The sequence below is a fragment of the Hypanus sabinus genome, chromosome 6, assembly GCF_030144855.1.
Source record: "Hypanus sabinus isolate sHypSab1 chromosome 6, sHypSab1.hap1, whole genome shotgun sequence".
Lineage (NCBI taxonomy): Eukaryota > Metazoa > Chordata > Chondrichthyes > Myliobatiformes > Dasyatidae > Hypanus > Hypanus sabinus.
The window spans coordinates 104,177,137-104,193,265 of record NC_082711.1 but is presented as its reverse complement, the minus strand read 5'-3'; the positions used below and the strand labels follow the sequence as shown (position 1 = coordinate 104,193,265).

General features: G+C 47.0%; 1 protein-coding gene across 3 annotated transcripts in view; it reads left to right on the top strand.

Annotated features, from left to right (window-relative positions):
* Positions 1 to 16,129, top strand: part of LOC132395727 (HEPACAM family member 2-like) — a 49,707-nt gene that overhangs the window by 6,638 nt on the left and 26,940 nt on the right. For 2 of the 3 annotated variants that reach the window (XM_059972682.1, XM_059972683.1), the window contains exons 2-6: positions 832 to 1,152; positions 5,914 to 6,198; positions 8,265 to 8,549; positions 10,652 to 10,936; positions 14,271 to 14,558. In XM_059972682.1, the coding sequence (XP_059828665.1) occupies positions 832 to 1,152; positions 5,914 to 6,198; positions 8,265 to 8,549; positions 10,652 to 10,936; positions 14,271 to 14,558 (1,464 nt within the window). The remainder of the gene's footprint in view (positions 1 to 831; positions 1,153 to 5,913; positions 6,199 to 8,264; positions 8,550 to 10,651; positions 10,937 to 14,270; positions 14,559 to 16,129) is intronic. The other variant, XM_059972684.1, reaches the window with a different exon arrangement.

Genomic DNA, 16,129 nt, shown 5'->3' with positions numbered 1-16,129 from the left:
TGAATGAGCAGTAGAAAGTTCCTCCTTTTATATGGTACAGAAATGAGATGTTCGTAATTTTCCCTGTTGAGGTTCCCAGATTAGTGAATGACTACTTTGCATATGTCTTTAATTTCACTAATTGTACCCAGGCCTACATCACGACTGACATCACTGCTTTAAATTATTTCTAATGTCTCAGACTATCTCGTATTCGATTCTCCACCTCAACATATATGTATTTCACCATTTTCAGAAATCTCTTCTTCCACAAGGCTCACACCCTCCCATTTACCCATATAATTTATTTATTGGCTTGGAGATATGGCTTGGAACAGATCTTTATGGCCAGACGAGTTACCCAACTAGTTATCCTGAGCTTAACCACAGGACAATTTACAGTGAGCAATTGACCTGCTAATCAGTATGTCTTGGGGCAGTGGGAGAAGACACACGCACTCACGGTAAGAATGGACAAACTTGCTTACACAGGATGCCAGAGTTGAACTCTGAACTCCACTGGCCTGAACTGTAAGAGTGTTGCTCTATTCCTTTTTTGTTCAAACTCCCCAAATGTTTCTTCCTTCTCCACCCATACCATTCACTTCACCGAGTTCCTTTGCCATCTCTCTGCCTCCCTGACTTCATTTCTCAGGCCTGGCTGCAGAGAATCTTCACTCTGTTCCCCCATGAGCTCACTGTGTGATGGAGGAACTGTGGGGCAGATCACTCGTGGGCCAGTAGCCAGACAATGGGCCGCATGGCCTGCCCCTGTGTCTGTGATCCTGCAAGCTCTGATTCCTCCTCCGGTCACTGAGCTCACATTCTGACTGCCTCCTCTTGTCTCCTCAGCCAGGACTGGAGCTTCCCCTGCCATCGTGAATGGAGTCCTGGGACACTCGGTTTCCTTGTTTCCTTCGATCCCAGTCAGACAGGATGTGGATGAGGTTGTGTGGAAAAGATCATCACCCAGCACAAAGATAGCTCGATACTTGGAAGGATCGATTAAATACTTTAATACCAATTACAACAAACGAATAACTCTTCATTCCGGAAACTTCAGCCTGGAAATCCATGATCTGAGGAAAGAGGATGCTGATGAATATGAGGTCATTGTTACAGCAGGAGATTCAGGAGATGAACGCAGAGAGCGTATCCAACTTAAGGTGTACGGTGAGTAAAACTGTGGAGGGTCCTGGGTGAATGTGTGAGGGCAGATCCTGCGTGTTCCCACTGTCTGCCTGTGTCCAGAGTTGGGCTCAGGGTCCCAGTGTAGTGGGGCTGCAACAGTGCAGGGCTGGGGGAACACACCCACTGTGGAGATGAGACCCTGGAGATGAGACCAGTGGCCGTGCAGGGTGACCCTGTGGCCCCGAGCCTGTAGAAACAGCACATGGGGAGGAGTGTGGTACAAACACGTACAATTAGAACAGAACCAGGATCAGATTCAATATCACTGGCATATGTCATAATATTTGTTATGCAAAAAGAGAGCAAACTAGCGAGGCAGAGTGCATGGGTTCATTGTCCATTCCGCAATCTGATGGTGGTGGAGAAGAAGCTTTTCCTGAAATGTCGAATGTGTGACCCCAGGCTCCTGTACCTCCTCCCTGATGGAAGCAATGAGAAGAGGGCATGTGCTGGGTGATGGGTACTTGATGGCAGATGCCACTTTTTGAAGGTGTCCTCATTGTTGGGGAGGCTAGTGCCCATGATGGCTGTGTTTACAACTTTCTGTAGTCACAGGATTGTCTGATTAGACATTTACATGAACGAGCAGGGTGTACGAGTGTACCTGATAAAGTGACCTCCACCTCGCTCAATGTACTGTGCACACCCTACCCCGGTGCATTTCCCCAGGGACACTTGCCCAGCAGCCTAATCTCCCCCAGCCCGGCTCTGCCTCAGCCCCACTACACCTCAGCTCCATTCTCCATTCAAATGGGACACAGGTGAATTAAAACACCGTCACCTACAGGGATGGAGCCATGGTAGGAAGCTGGGATCAGGTTGGATATCAACATTCACTCAAACATTTTTTACAACTGTGCGGACCAATCATTGTTTGAACAGGAAAGTTTTAAATGGCCTGGAAACATCGCAGCACTTTAAATTTTTCTGCTATGTGCAGACTATGTATATTTAAAAAATTGAAAAATTGAAAAATTTGAAGGCAATTCTGGATTTAGTGTTGTGTAATGAACCGGATTTGATAAGGGACTCGAGGTAAAGGAGCCATTAGGAGGTAGTGACCATAATATGATAAGCTTTAATCTACAATTTGAGAGAGAGAAGGGAAAATCAGAAGTGTCAGTATTACATTTGAACAAAGGGGAGTATGGAGTCATAAGGGAGGAGCTGGCCAAAGTTGATTGGAAGGATACCCTAGCAGGGATGACAGTGGAACAACAATGGCAGGTATTTCTGGGAATAATTCAGAAGGTGCAGGATCAGTTCATTCCAAAGAGGAAGAAAGATTCTAAGGGGAGTAGATGACTGTGGCTGACAAGGGAAGTCAAGGACAGTATAAAAATAAAAGAGAAGTATAATATAGCAAAGATTAGCAGGAAGCTAGAGGATTGGGAACCTTTAAAGAGTGACAGAAGATAACTAAAAAGGCAATACGAAGAGAAAAGATCAGCTTACGAAGGTAAGCTAGACAAGAATATAAAGGAGGATAGTATAAGATTCCTTATGTATGTGAAGAGGAAAAAATTAGTTAAGACCAAAGTTGGGCCCTTGAAGACAGAAACGGGTGGATTTATTATGGGGATCAAGGAAATGGCAGACAAGTTGAACAGGTACTTTGGATCTGTCTTCACTAGGGAAGACACAAACAATCTCTCAGATGTAATCGTGACCAGAAGATCGAGGGTAACGGAGGAACTGAAGGAGATTCACATTAGGCAGAAAACGGTGTTGGTAGACTGATGGGACTGAAGGCTGATAAATCCCTAGGGCCTGATGGTCTGCATCCCAGGGTACTTAAGGAGGTGGCTCTAGAAATCGTGGATGCATTGGTAATCATTTTCCAATGTTCTATAGATTCAGGATCAGTTCCTGAGGATTGGAGAGTAGCTAATGTTATCCCACTTTTTAAGAAAGGAGGGAGAGAGAAAACAGGGAATTATAGACCAGTTAGCCTGGCATTGGTGGTGGGGAAGATGCTGGAGTCAATTATAAAAGCTGAAATAGCGGCACATTTGGATAGCAGTAACAGGATCAGTCTGAGTCAGCATGGATTTATGAAGGGGAAATCATGCTTGACTAATTTTCTGGAATTTTTTTGAGGGTGTAATTATGAAAATGGACAAGGGAGAGCCAGTGGATGTAGTGTACCTGGATTTTCAGAAAGCCTTTGATAAGGTCCCACATAGGAGATTATTGGACAAAATTAGAGCACATGATATTGGGGTAGGGTACTGACATGGATAGAAAATTGGTTGGTGGACAGGAAACAAAGAGTAGGGATTAACGGGTCTCTTTCAGAATGGCAGGCAGTGACTAGTGGGGTACCGCAAGGCCCGGTGCTGGGTCTGCAGTTATTTACAATATACATTAATGATTTAGATGAATGGATTAAAAGTAACATTAGCAAATTTGCAGATGACACGAAGCGGCGTGGCAGTGTGAAATGTGAGGAGGATGTTAGGAGAATGCAGGGTGACTTGGACAGGTTGGGTGAGTGGGCAGAAGCATGGCAGATGCAGTTTAATGTGGATAAATGTGAGGTTATCCACTTTGGTGTCAAGAACAGGAAGGCAGATTACTATCTGAATGGTGTCAAGTTAGGAAAAGGGGAAATACAACGAGATCTAGGTGTCCTTGTTCATCAGTCACTGAAAGTAAGAATGCAGGTACAGCAGGCAGTGAAGAAAGCTAATGGCATTTTGGCCTTCATAACAATGGGAGTTGAGTATAGGAGCAAAGAGGTCCTTTTGCAGTTGTACAGGGCCCTGTTTAGACCATACCTGGAGTATCGTGTGCAGTTTTGGTCTCCAAATTTGAGGAAGGCCATTCTTGCTATTGAGGGAGTGCAGCGTAGGTTCTCGAGGTTAATTTCAGGGATGGAGGGACTGTCATATGTTGAAAGCTTGGAGCAACTGGGCTTGTATACACTGGAATTTAGAAGGATAAGAGGGGATCTGATCCAAACGTATAAGATTATTAAGGGATTGGACATGCTAGAGGCAGGAAACAAGCTCCCAATGTTGGGGGAGTCCAGAACCAGAGGCCACAGTTTAAGAATAAGGGGTATGCCATTTAGATCGGAATTGAGGAAAAACTTTTTCACCCAGAGAGTTGTGGATCTGTGGAATGCTCTGCCACAGAAGGCAGTGGAGGCCAAATCTCTGGATGCTTTCAAGAAAGAGTGAGATAGAGCTCTTAAAGATATCGGAGTCAAGGGGTATGGGGAGAAGGCAGGAATGGGGTACTGATTCTGGATGATCAGCCATGATCACAGAGAATGGAGGTGCTGGCTCGAAGGGCTGAATGGCCCACTCCTGAACCTGTTATCTATTATTTATAATGAAAGACAGTACAACAACAAAAATCTTTCACATTCTGTAATCTTTCTCTAGCTGCATCCAAGTCCAGTTAACGCAGCAACATAGGCTACGTGTGCGGGAGTATTTCAGCCACTGCCTGGCCGTGCACCCTCACAGCTTAGAGAGAACAGTGTGAGAAAGATCCATCCCAACTGACACAGCTGGGATTGGCTGAATGTCCGTTTTCTGCTTTATGAAGTATTTTCTGATCTGAGTGTGGTCTGACCAAGAGAGACCAAAACTGTGAGTACATACTGTGGGTGGCCTAAGCAAGGAAGACAGGGACTGGAATTGAGTATGCTTCTCACAATGAGGTCTGAATCAGGGAGATAGGTAATAGGGTGGTGCATGGTGCTCCCTGTGTGGTCTAACCCAGGCAAATGGGGACAAGATCCCTTGAAATATATGGAACAGGAAAAGCTCCTTTAGACTGTGGAACAGGAAAAGCCCCCTCAGCCACACAGAACAGGAGAAGCCCCTTTAGCCCATGATCCACGCTGACCATCTACTCATTCACACTAATCCTACACTAATTCCATTTTTTAGTTCCTCCCACATTCTCATTAACTTGCCCCAGACCTACTGCTTACATACAGACCAGTGGCAATGTCTGTCCAATGACTAATTAGCTTACCTACCCTACTGACTTTAATTTGTGAAGGAAACTGAAGCTCCCGGGTATACCAAAGCTGAAACATAGAGAACATACAAAATTCCACACGGACACCAGCCAAGATCAAGATTGAACCTCGGTCTCTGGCACTGCAAAGCTGCAGCTGTACTCGGAGTGCTGCCCTTGAGTGGACGCTGAATCTGTCATCCCAAATTACTGCCTGTCTCTACAATTTACTCCCCACTCTGCCTCGTTTCCCCTCTCAGAATGAGCCACGTCAGCAGATGAGAATTAACATCCCGACGACACCCTGATCTGTGAGCTGATGAATGGGGGAGAAGGTGTGTGACCCAGGATCTCCAGTGTCAGGTTCACTCTGGAACACTGCACACTGTTCCAGTCTAGCTCTGTACCAGTCACAGTCCCATGGTTACTGCTCTTGCACCAGATTCAGGACCACTCCCAGGAGTGACAAAAGACATGGAACTGAGAGAATTCCCAGCATACAGAGCCATAAACAAGACATAACAGAGTGTTTGTGGATGACCCTGGGCAATTTTTTGGAAAGAGGGCACAGCACATGTGGAAATTTCTTCTAGCAGCAACAGGCTGAACTGAAGATGAGTGAAGGGTTAAATGGGTGGGGGGATATGAGCTGGGATTAGCTTTATGTTCACTTGAGACCGTTCAGGATGGGATGGGAAAGTTGGTGATTGAAGTATCCACAAAGATCTCCTTTACTCATCTTGCATCTCTCTGCCCCAACCTCAGAGCTTGTGTCAGGAGCAAACATCACAGTTCAGACCAATGGGATCTACAACCTTACCTTGACCTGCACCGTGACCTCCGGTGACCACACCAGCTTCACGTGGTGGAGGAATGGAGAAGCTTTGGTAAATGACAGCACGCGGCACATCCGGGTACTCGGAAATACGCTAGAGGTTTCTCACACTGCAGAGGTCGAAGACGCTGTGTACAAATGTGAGGCCAGGAACCCCATCAGTAATGAAACGGCAGAGATCAAGCTGAGGGACATCTGCAAACTGGACACATGTGGTGAGTGTCAGAGTGAAGAACCGGGGTTAATCCTCGGGTGTTGGAGCCGAGCCCCACCCCCATTCCGACTCCCGATAGAGCAGAGCCCCAACCCCATTCCCACTTCCCTTAAAGAGAGTTGAGCCCCACAACCAACCCGATTCCCAAGAAAGAGAGCAGAGCTCCACCATCCTTCCGACTCCGCATTAGGAAAGCAGAACCCCACCCCGATTCCAACTTCCGATGAAGGGATTAGAGCCTCAACACCATTCTGATTCTGCGTTAAGAGAGCACAGCCCCACCCCCATTCTGACTACCGATAAAGAGAATAGAGCCCCGCCCCAATTCTGAGTTTCCATAGAGAACACAGCCCTACACTCATTCCGATTCCCCATAAAGGGAGCAGAGACCCACCTGCATTCCCACTTCCCATAAAGAGAGTTGAGCCCCACAACCAATCCGAGTCCCGACGAAGTGAGCAGAGCCCCAACCCCTTTCCGATTCCTGAGAAAGAGAGCAGAAAACCACCCCCATTCCGACTCCCCATAAAGAGAGCAGAGCCACAGCCCCATTCCGACTCTCCATAAAGAGAGCAGAGCCCCACCCCCGTTCACACTCCCGATAAAGGGAGCAGAGAACGACCCCAATTCTGACACCTGTTAAATGGAGCAGAGACACACCCCCATTCTAATTCCCCATATAGGTAGCAGAGCCCCACTCACAGTCTGATTCACCATAGAGAGCAGAACCCTACACTCATTCCAACTACCGATAAAGGGATCTGAGATTTACCCCAATTCCGACTCCCGATAAAGAGAGCAGAGCCACACCCCCATTCCGACTCCCGATAAAGAGAGCAGAGTTTCAACCTCATTTGTACTCCCGATAAAGGGAGCAGAATCCCACACCCATTCCCATTCCCCATGTTCAGCCCCACAACCTACTCGACTCCTGATAAAGAAAGCAGAACCCCACCCCCATTCCGACTTCCGATGAAGGGATTAGAGCCTCAACACCATTCTGATTCTGCGTTAAGAGAGCACAGCCCCACCCCCATTCTGACTACCGATAAAGAGAACAGAGCCCCACCCCAATTCCGAGTTTCCATTGAGAGCAGAGCCCTACACTCATTCCGCTTCCCATAAAGAAGAAATGTGACTGTGGAATGATTGTTGGTGCAAGATGGGGTGTTTTGAGTATTTCAGAAACTGCTGATCTTCTGGGATTTTCATGTTCAACAGTCTCTAGAGCTGGGGTTCCATGGACCCTACCATTAGGCCGGTCTCCTTGACATTGGTGAGACCCACCATATATTGGGGGACCCCTCCATTGAGCACCTACCGTACTGACTCTAATTTGTGAAGGAAACCAAAACACCCGGGGTAAACGAAAGCCAAAACTTAGAGAACATACAAATTCCACATGGACACCAGCCAAGATCAGGATTGAACCTCGGTCTCTGGCACTGCAAAGCTGCAGCTGTACTCGGAGTGCTGCCCTTGAGTGGACGCTGAATCTGTCATCCCAAATTACTGCCCATCACTGCAACTTACTCCCCACTCTGCCTCGTTTCCCCTCTCAGAATGAGCCACGTCAACAGATGGGAATTAACATCCCGACGACACCCTGATCTGTGAGCTGATGAATGGGGGAGAAGGTGTGTGACCCAGGATCTCCAGTGTCAGGTTCACTCTGGAACACTGCACACTGTTCCAGTCTAGGTCTGTGCCCGTCACAGTCCCATGGTTACTGCTCTTGCACCAGATTCAGGACCACTCCCAGGAGTGACAAAAGACATGGAACTGAGAGAATTCCCTGCATACAGAGCCATAAACAAGACATAACAGAGTGTTTGTGGATGACCCTGGGCAATTTTTTGGAAAGAGAGAACAGCACATGTGGAAACTTCTTCTAGCAGCAACTGGATGAACTGAAGATGAGTGAAGGGTTAAATGGGTGGAGGGACATGAGCTGGGATTAGCTTTATGTTCACTTGGGACCGTTCAGGATAGGATGGGGAAGATGGTGATTGAAGTGTCCACAAAGAATTCCTTTACTCATCTTGCATCTCTCTGCCCCAACCTCAGAGCTTGTGTCAGGAGCAAACATCACAGTTCAGACCACTGGGATCTGCAACCTCACCTTGACCTGCACCGTGACCTCAGGTGACCCCACCAGTTTCACGTGGTGGAGGAATGGAGAAGCTTTGGTAAACGACAGCACGCGGCACATCCGGGTACTCGGAAATACGCTAGAGGTTTCTCACACTGCAGAGGTCGAAGACGCTGTGTACAAATGTGAGGCCAGGAACCCCATCAGTAATGAAACGGCAGAGATCAAGCTGAGGGACATCTGCAAACTGGACACATGTGGTGAGTGTCAGAGTGAAGAACCGGGGTTAATCCTCGGGTGTTGGAGCAGAGCCCCACCCCCATTCCAACTTCCCATAAAGAGAGTTGAGCCCCACAACCAACCTGATTCCCGAGAAAGAGAGCAGAGCTCCACCATCCTTCCGACTCCACATAAAGAAAGCAGAACAATTCCGACTTACGACAAAGGGATTAGAGCCTCAATGCCATTCTGATTCTCCTTTGAGAGAGCACAGCCCCACCCCCATTCTGAATACCTATAAAGAGAACAGAGCCCCGCCCCAATTCCGAGTTTCCATAGACAGCAGAGCCCTATACTTTCCGATTACCCATAAAGGGAGCAGCCCCACCCCCATTCTGACATCCCATAAAGAGAGTCGGACCCCAAACACATTCCCACTTCCCATAAAGAGAGTTGAGCCCCACAACCAATCCGAGTCCCGACGAAGTGAGCAGAGCCCCAACCCCTTTCCGATTCCTGAGAAAGAGAGCAGATACCCACCCCCATTCCGACTCCCCATAAAGAGAGCAGAGCCCCACACACATTTTGTGTCACCATAGAGAGCAGAGCCCTACACTCATTCCAATTCCTGATAATGGGTGCCGAACCCCATCAATTTCTGAATCCCCATAAAGAGAGCAGAGCCCCATGCTGATTCGCTCTCCCCATATAGAGAATCTAGACCCACGCCCATTCCAACACCCTTTAAGTGGAGCAGAGCCCCATCCCATTTCCAACTCCCGATAAAGAGAGCAGATCCACACCCCCATTCCGACTCTCCATAAAGAGAGCAGAGCCCAACCCCTGTCACACTCCTGATAAAGGGAGCAGAGCCCCACACACATTCCCATTCCCCATGAAGAGAGTTGAGCCCCACAACCAACCCAACTCCCGATAAAGGGAGCAGAGCCCCAAACCCAATTCCGATTCCCGAGAAAGAGAGCAGAGCCCCACCACCCTTCCGACTCCATATGAAGAAAGCAGAACCCCACCCCCATTCCGACTTCCAACGAAGGAAGCACAGCCCCACCCCCATTCTGACTACCAGTAAAGTGAACTGAGACCCGCTGCAGTTCCGAGTTTCCATTGAGAGCAGAGCCCTACACTCATTCCGCTTCCCCGTAAAGGGAGCGGAATCCCACCCCCATTCCGATTTCCCATAAAGAAGAAATGTGACTGTGGAATGATTGTTGGTGCTAGATGGGGTGTTTTGAGTATTTCAGAAACTGCTGATCTTCTGGGATTTTCATGTTCAACAGTCTCTAGAGCTGAGGTTCCATGGACCCTACCATTAGGCTGGTCTCCTTGACATTGGTGAGACCCATCGTATATTGGGGGACCCCTCCATTGAGCACCTACCCTACTGACTTTAATTTGTGTAGGAAACCAAAACTCCTGGGGTAAATGAAAGCCGAAACATAGAGAGCATACAAATTCTGCACGAACACCAGCCAAGATCAGGATTGAACCTCGGTCTCTGGTGCTGCAAAGCTGCAGCTGTACTCGGAGTGCTGCCCTTGAGTGAAGGCTGAATCTGTCATCCCAAATTACTGCCCATCACTGCAATTTACTCCCCACTCTGCCTTGTTTCCCCTCTCAGAATGAGCCATGTCAGCAGATGGGAATTAACATCCCGATGGCACCCTGATCTGTGAGCTGATGAATGGGGGAGAAGGTGTGTGACCCAGGATCTCCAGTGTCAGGTTCACTCTGGAACACTGCACACGGTTCCAGTCTAGCTCTGTGCCAGTCACTGTCCCATGGTTACTGCTCTTGCACCAGATTCAGGACCACTCACAGGAGTGACATAAACATGGAACTGAGAGAATTCCCAGCATACAGAGCCATAAACAAGACATAACAGAGTGTTTGTGGATGACCCTGGGCAATTTTTTGGAAAGAGGGCACAGCACATGTGGAAGCTTCTTCTAGCAGCAACTGAATGAACTGAAGATGAGTGAAGGGTTAAATGGGTGGGGGGATATGAGCTGGGATTAGCTTTATGTTCACTTAGGACCGTTCAGGATGGGATGGGAAAGTTGGTGATTGAAGTGTCCACAAAGATCTCCTTTACTCATCTTGCATCTCTCTGCCTCAACCTCAGAGCTTGTGTCAGGAGCAAACATCACAGTTCAGACCACTGGGATCTGCAACCTCACCTTGACCTGCACCATGACCTCAGGTGACCCCACCAGCTTCACGTGGTGGAGGAATGGAGAAGCTTTGGTAAATGAGAGCACGCAGCACATCCGGGTACTCGGAAATACGCTAGAGGTTTCTCACACTGCAGAGGTCAAGGACGCTGTGTACAAATGTGAGGCCAGGAACCCCATCAGTAATGAAATGGCAGAGATCAAGCTGAGGAACATCTGCAAACTGGACACATGCTGTGAGTGTCAGAGTGAAGAACCCTGGTTAATCCTTGGGTGTTGGAGCAGAGCCCCACCCCAATTCTGACTCCCGATAAAGAGAGCAGAGCCCCAACCCCATTCCAACTTCCCATTAAGAGAGTCGAGCCCCACACCCATTCCCACTCCCCATAAAGAGAGTTGAGCCCCACAACCAATCTGAGTCCCAATGAAGTGAGCAGAGCCCCAACCCCATTCCAATTCCCGAGAAAGAGCAGAGCCCCATCACTCTTCCGACTGCACATAAAGAAAGCAGAAACCCACCCCCATTCCAACTCCTGATACAGGGAGCAGAGACCCACCCTCATTCTAACTACTGATAAAGAGAACAGAGCCCCACCACCATTCTGAGTCAGCATAGAGAGCAGAGCCCTACACTCATTCAGATTCCCGATAAAGGGAGCAGAGACCCACGCCCATTCCGACACACTTTAAATGGAGCAGAGCCCCGCTCAAATTCTGACTCTTGATTAACAGAGCAGTGCCCCACCTCCATTCTGATTCCCCGTAAAGTGAGCAGAGTCCCACCCCCATTCTGACTCTCCATGAAGAGAGCAGTACCCCACCCCATTTCCAACTCCCGATAAAGAAAGCAGCGCCACACCCCCATTCCAACTCTACATAAAGAGAACAGAACCCAAACCCCATTCCCACTCCCCATAAAGTGACCAGGGACACACCCCCATTCTGACTCATGATAAAGAGAGCAGAGCCACACCCCCATTCCGATTTTCCATAAAGGGAGCAGAGCCGCATCTATTTCCGAATCCCCATAAAGAGAGCAGAGCCCCACACCGATTCCCACTCCGCATAAAGGGAGTGTAGCCCCACGCCCATTCTGACGCTCTTTAAATGGTGCAGAGCCCCAACCCATTTCCAACTCCTGAGAAAGAGAGCAGAGCCACACCCCCATTCCGATTCTCCGTAAAGTGAACAGAGACCCACCCTCATTCTAACTCCACAGTGGGAGCAGTGCCCCACCCCCAATGGGACCCTCGATGGAGAGCAGAGCCACACCCCCATTCTGACTCTCCATAAAGAGAGCAGAGCTCAACCCCCGTTCGCACTCCCGATAAAGGGAGCAGAGAACAACCCCAATTCCGACTCCCGATAAAGGCAGCAGAGCACCACCCCCTTTCTGAAACCCCATAAAGAGAGCTGAGCCCCACCCCCATTCTGATTCCCATTAAATGGAGCAGTACATGATTAAAAAAGCTATAATTAACAATAAAGAATATATATTAAAATGTGCAAAAAGAGAGCAAACTAGTGATGCAGAGTGCATGGGTTCATTGTCCATTCTGCAATCTGATGGTGGTGGAGAAGAAGCTTTTCCTGAAACGTCAAGTGTGTGACTTCAGGCTCCTGTACCTCCTCCCTGATGGAAGCAATGAGAAGAGGGCATGTGCTGGGTGGTGGGGTATTTCACGGCAGATGCCACTTTTGAAGGTGTCCTCATTGTTGGGAGGCTAGTGCCCATGATGGTTGTGTTTACAACTTTCTGTAGTCACAGGATTGTCTGATTAGACACCTACATGAATGAGCAGGGTGTACGAGTGTACCTGATAAAGTGACCTCCACCTCGCTCAATGTACTGTGCACACCCTACCTCGGTGCATTTCCCCAGAGGCACTTGCCCAGCAGCCTAATCTCCCCCAGCCTGGCACTGCCTCAGTCCCACTACACCTCAGCTCCATTTGCCATACCATATTCAAACAGGACACAATTGAATTAAAACACTGTGACCTACAGAGACAAAGCCATGGTAGGAATCTGGGATGAATGGCCCACTCCTGCACCTGTTATCTATTATTTATAATGAAAGACAGTACAACAACGAAAATCTTTCACATTCTGTAATCTTTCTCTAGCTGCATCCAATTCCAGTTAATGCAGCAACATAGGTTACGTGTGCGGGAGTATTTCAGCCTCTGCGTGGCCGTGCACCCACACAGCTTAGAGAGAACAGTGTGAGAAAGATCCATCCCAACTGACACAGCTGGGATTGGCTGAATGTCCGTTTTCTGCTTTATGAAGTATTTTCTGATCTGAGTGTGGTCTGACCAAGAGAGACCAAAACTGTGAGTACATACTGTGGGTGGCCTAAGCAAGGAAGACAGGGACTGGAATTGAGTATGCTTCTCACAATGAGGTCTGAATCAGGGAGATAGGTAATAAGGTGGTGCATGGTGCTCCCTGTGTGGTCTAACCCAGGCAAATGGGGACAAGATCCTTTGAGATATACGGAACAAGAGAAGCTCCTTTAGCCCACGGAATGGGAAAAGCCCCTTTAGTCACACGGAATGGGAAAAGCCCCTTTAGCCACATGGAACAGGAAAAGCTCTTTAGCCACACCAAACAGGAGAAGCCCTTTTAGTCACACAGAATGGGAGAAGCCCCTTTAGCCACACAGAACAGGAAAAGCCCATTTGGTCCATGATCCACGCTGACCATCTACTCATTCACACTTTTCCTACACCAATTCCATTTCTTAATTCCTCCCACCTTTTCATCAACTTGCCCCAGACCTCACTGCTTACATACAGACCAATGGCAACATATCTCCAATGACTAATTAGCTTACCTACTCCACTGAGTTTAATTTGTGAAGGAAACCAAAACTCCCGGGGTAAACCAAAGCCGAAACATAGAGACCATACAAATTCCACACGGACACCAACCAAGATCAAGATTGAACCTCGGTCTCTGGCACTGCAAAGTTGCAGCTGTACTTGGAGTGCTGCCCTTGAGTGAAGGCTGAATCTGTCATCCCGAATTACTGCCCATCACTGCAACTTACTCCCCACTCTGCCTCGTTACCCTCTCAGAATGAGCCACATCAACAGATGGGAATTAACACCCTGATCTGTGAGCTGATGAATGGGGGAGAAGGTGTGTGACCCAGGATCTCCAGTGTCAGGTTCACTCTGGAACACTGCACATGGTTCCAGTCTAGCTCTGTGCAAGTCACAGTCCTTTGGTTGCTGCTCTTGCACCAGATTCAGGACCACTCACAGGAGTGACATAAGACATGGAACTGAGAAAATTCCCAGCATACAAAGCCATAAACAAGACATAACAGAGTGTTTGTGGATGACCCTGGACAGTTTTTTGGAAAGAGGGCACAGCACATGTGGAAACTTCTTCTAGCAGCAACTGGTGTACTGAAGATGAGTGAAGGGTTAAATGGGTGGAGGGATATGAGCTGGCATTAGCTTTATGTTCACTTAGGACCATTCAGGATGGGATGGGAAAGTTGGTGATCAAAGTGTCCACAAAGATTTCCTTTATTCATCTTGCATCTCCCTCCTCCAGCTGCAGGGCTTGTGTCAGGAGCAAACATCACAGTTGAGAACATCACTGGGTGCTGCAACCTAACCTTGATCTGTACCGTGACCTCAGGTGACCCCACCAGCTTCACGTGGTGGAGGAATGGAGAAGTTTTGGTAAATGACAGCATGCAGCATATTCTGGTACTTGGAAATACGCTAGAGGTTCATCACACTGCAGAGGACGCTGTGTACAAATGTGAGGCCAGGAACCCGATCAGTAATGCAACAGCAGAGATCAGGCTGAGGAACATCTGCAAACTGGACACATGTGGTGAGTGTCAGAGTGAAGAACCCTGGTTAATATTAGGGTGTTGGAGCAGAGCCCCACCCCCATTCCGACTCCTGATAAAGAGAGCAGAGCCCCAACCCCATTCCATATCCAGGAAACATTAGATGGGACAGTGTAAAGGGAGGTTCTAACCTTGTACTGAGAGTGTGTGGTGGGACAGCAAAGAAGATCTTTACTCTGGATCTAATCTGTGTCTTGGCAGTATTTAACAGATCACTGGAGAGAGGGGTTTATTCTGTACCCAATATTTTCCCCAGTTTTTTAAATTTAAGCTCGATTAAAGCATTTGTCCCATGCCCAGGATGGACCCAGACTTTGTGGAGCCCACTGTTCCTTGAAGGTCTCCAGTAGACAATGCTTACTTCTGATATTGGAACTCTGACAAAGAAGAAGAGAGAGATGTATGACATGTATAGGAAATAGTTAGCTAATAAAGTTCTTGAGGAGTATAAAAACTGCAAAAAACACTTGAGAAAGAAATCAGGAGGGCTAAAAGAAAACATGAGGTAGCTTTGGCAGTCAAGGTAAAGGATAATCCAAAGAGCTTCTACAGGTATATTAACGCCAAAAGGATAGTAAGGGATAAAATTGGTCCTATTGAAGATCTGAGTGGTCAGCTATGTATGGAACCAAAAAAAAATGGGGGAGATCTTAAGATCTTTTTCTGCATTTGTATTTACTAAGGAAACTGGCATGGAGTCAGTGGAAATAAGACAAATAAGTAGTGAGGTCATGGATCCTATACAGATTGAAGAGGAGGAGGTGCTTGCTATCTTCCTTTATCAATCTTTTCATCAGTTAAGTAAAAAAATACATATATATAAATATATATATAAACAAGAGGCGAATTATCACAAATATCTATATCAATAACAGTTCGAATAAAAGAAAAAATAAACATTATCAAGATCAAACAAAGTATTAATCAAATAGTATATAATAAAGCGAAAGGTAACTGATTCTCCTCTTATCCATGAAAAGAAAAAAAAGGTAAAGAAACTTTTATAATCGAAATGTACAGAAAAAAAAATCCAAAACACACAAAAAAACAAAAGAAAAAAGAAAAAAAGAACTGGGCTCCTCAAACTGAGAGTGAAAACAAAACAAAACAAAAAAAAAACCACAAGGAAAAACTTTCTGACCAAATCCAAAACTTCAGAAAGGTAACTGGAATGGCCATAAGTCAGAACATATGAAAATATTGAATAAAAGGTCACCAAGTTTCCTCAAATTTAGTGGATGTATCAAACGTCTGACTTTTTATTTTCTCTAAACTTAAACAGGACATAATGAAGGTAAGTCAATATATAACAGTAGGTGGATTAGAATCCTTCCATTTAAGGAAAATGGCTCTCCTGGCCAATAAAGTTGTAAAAGCTGTCTTCCATTGAGCGGAAACAGGAATATCTCCTGTTTCCGATGGATTGATTCCAAAAATTGCTGTAAATAAATTTGGTTGTAGATCCAAATTCAGAACTTTTGATAAAGTTTTAAAGACTTCTTTCCAAAAATTTTCTAAATTGATACAAGACCAGAACATGCATGTTAAAGTA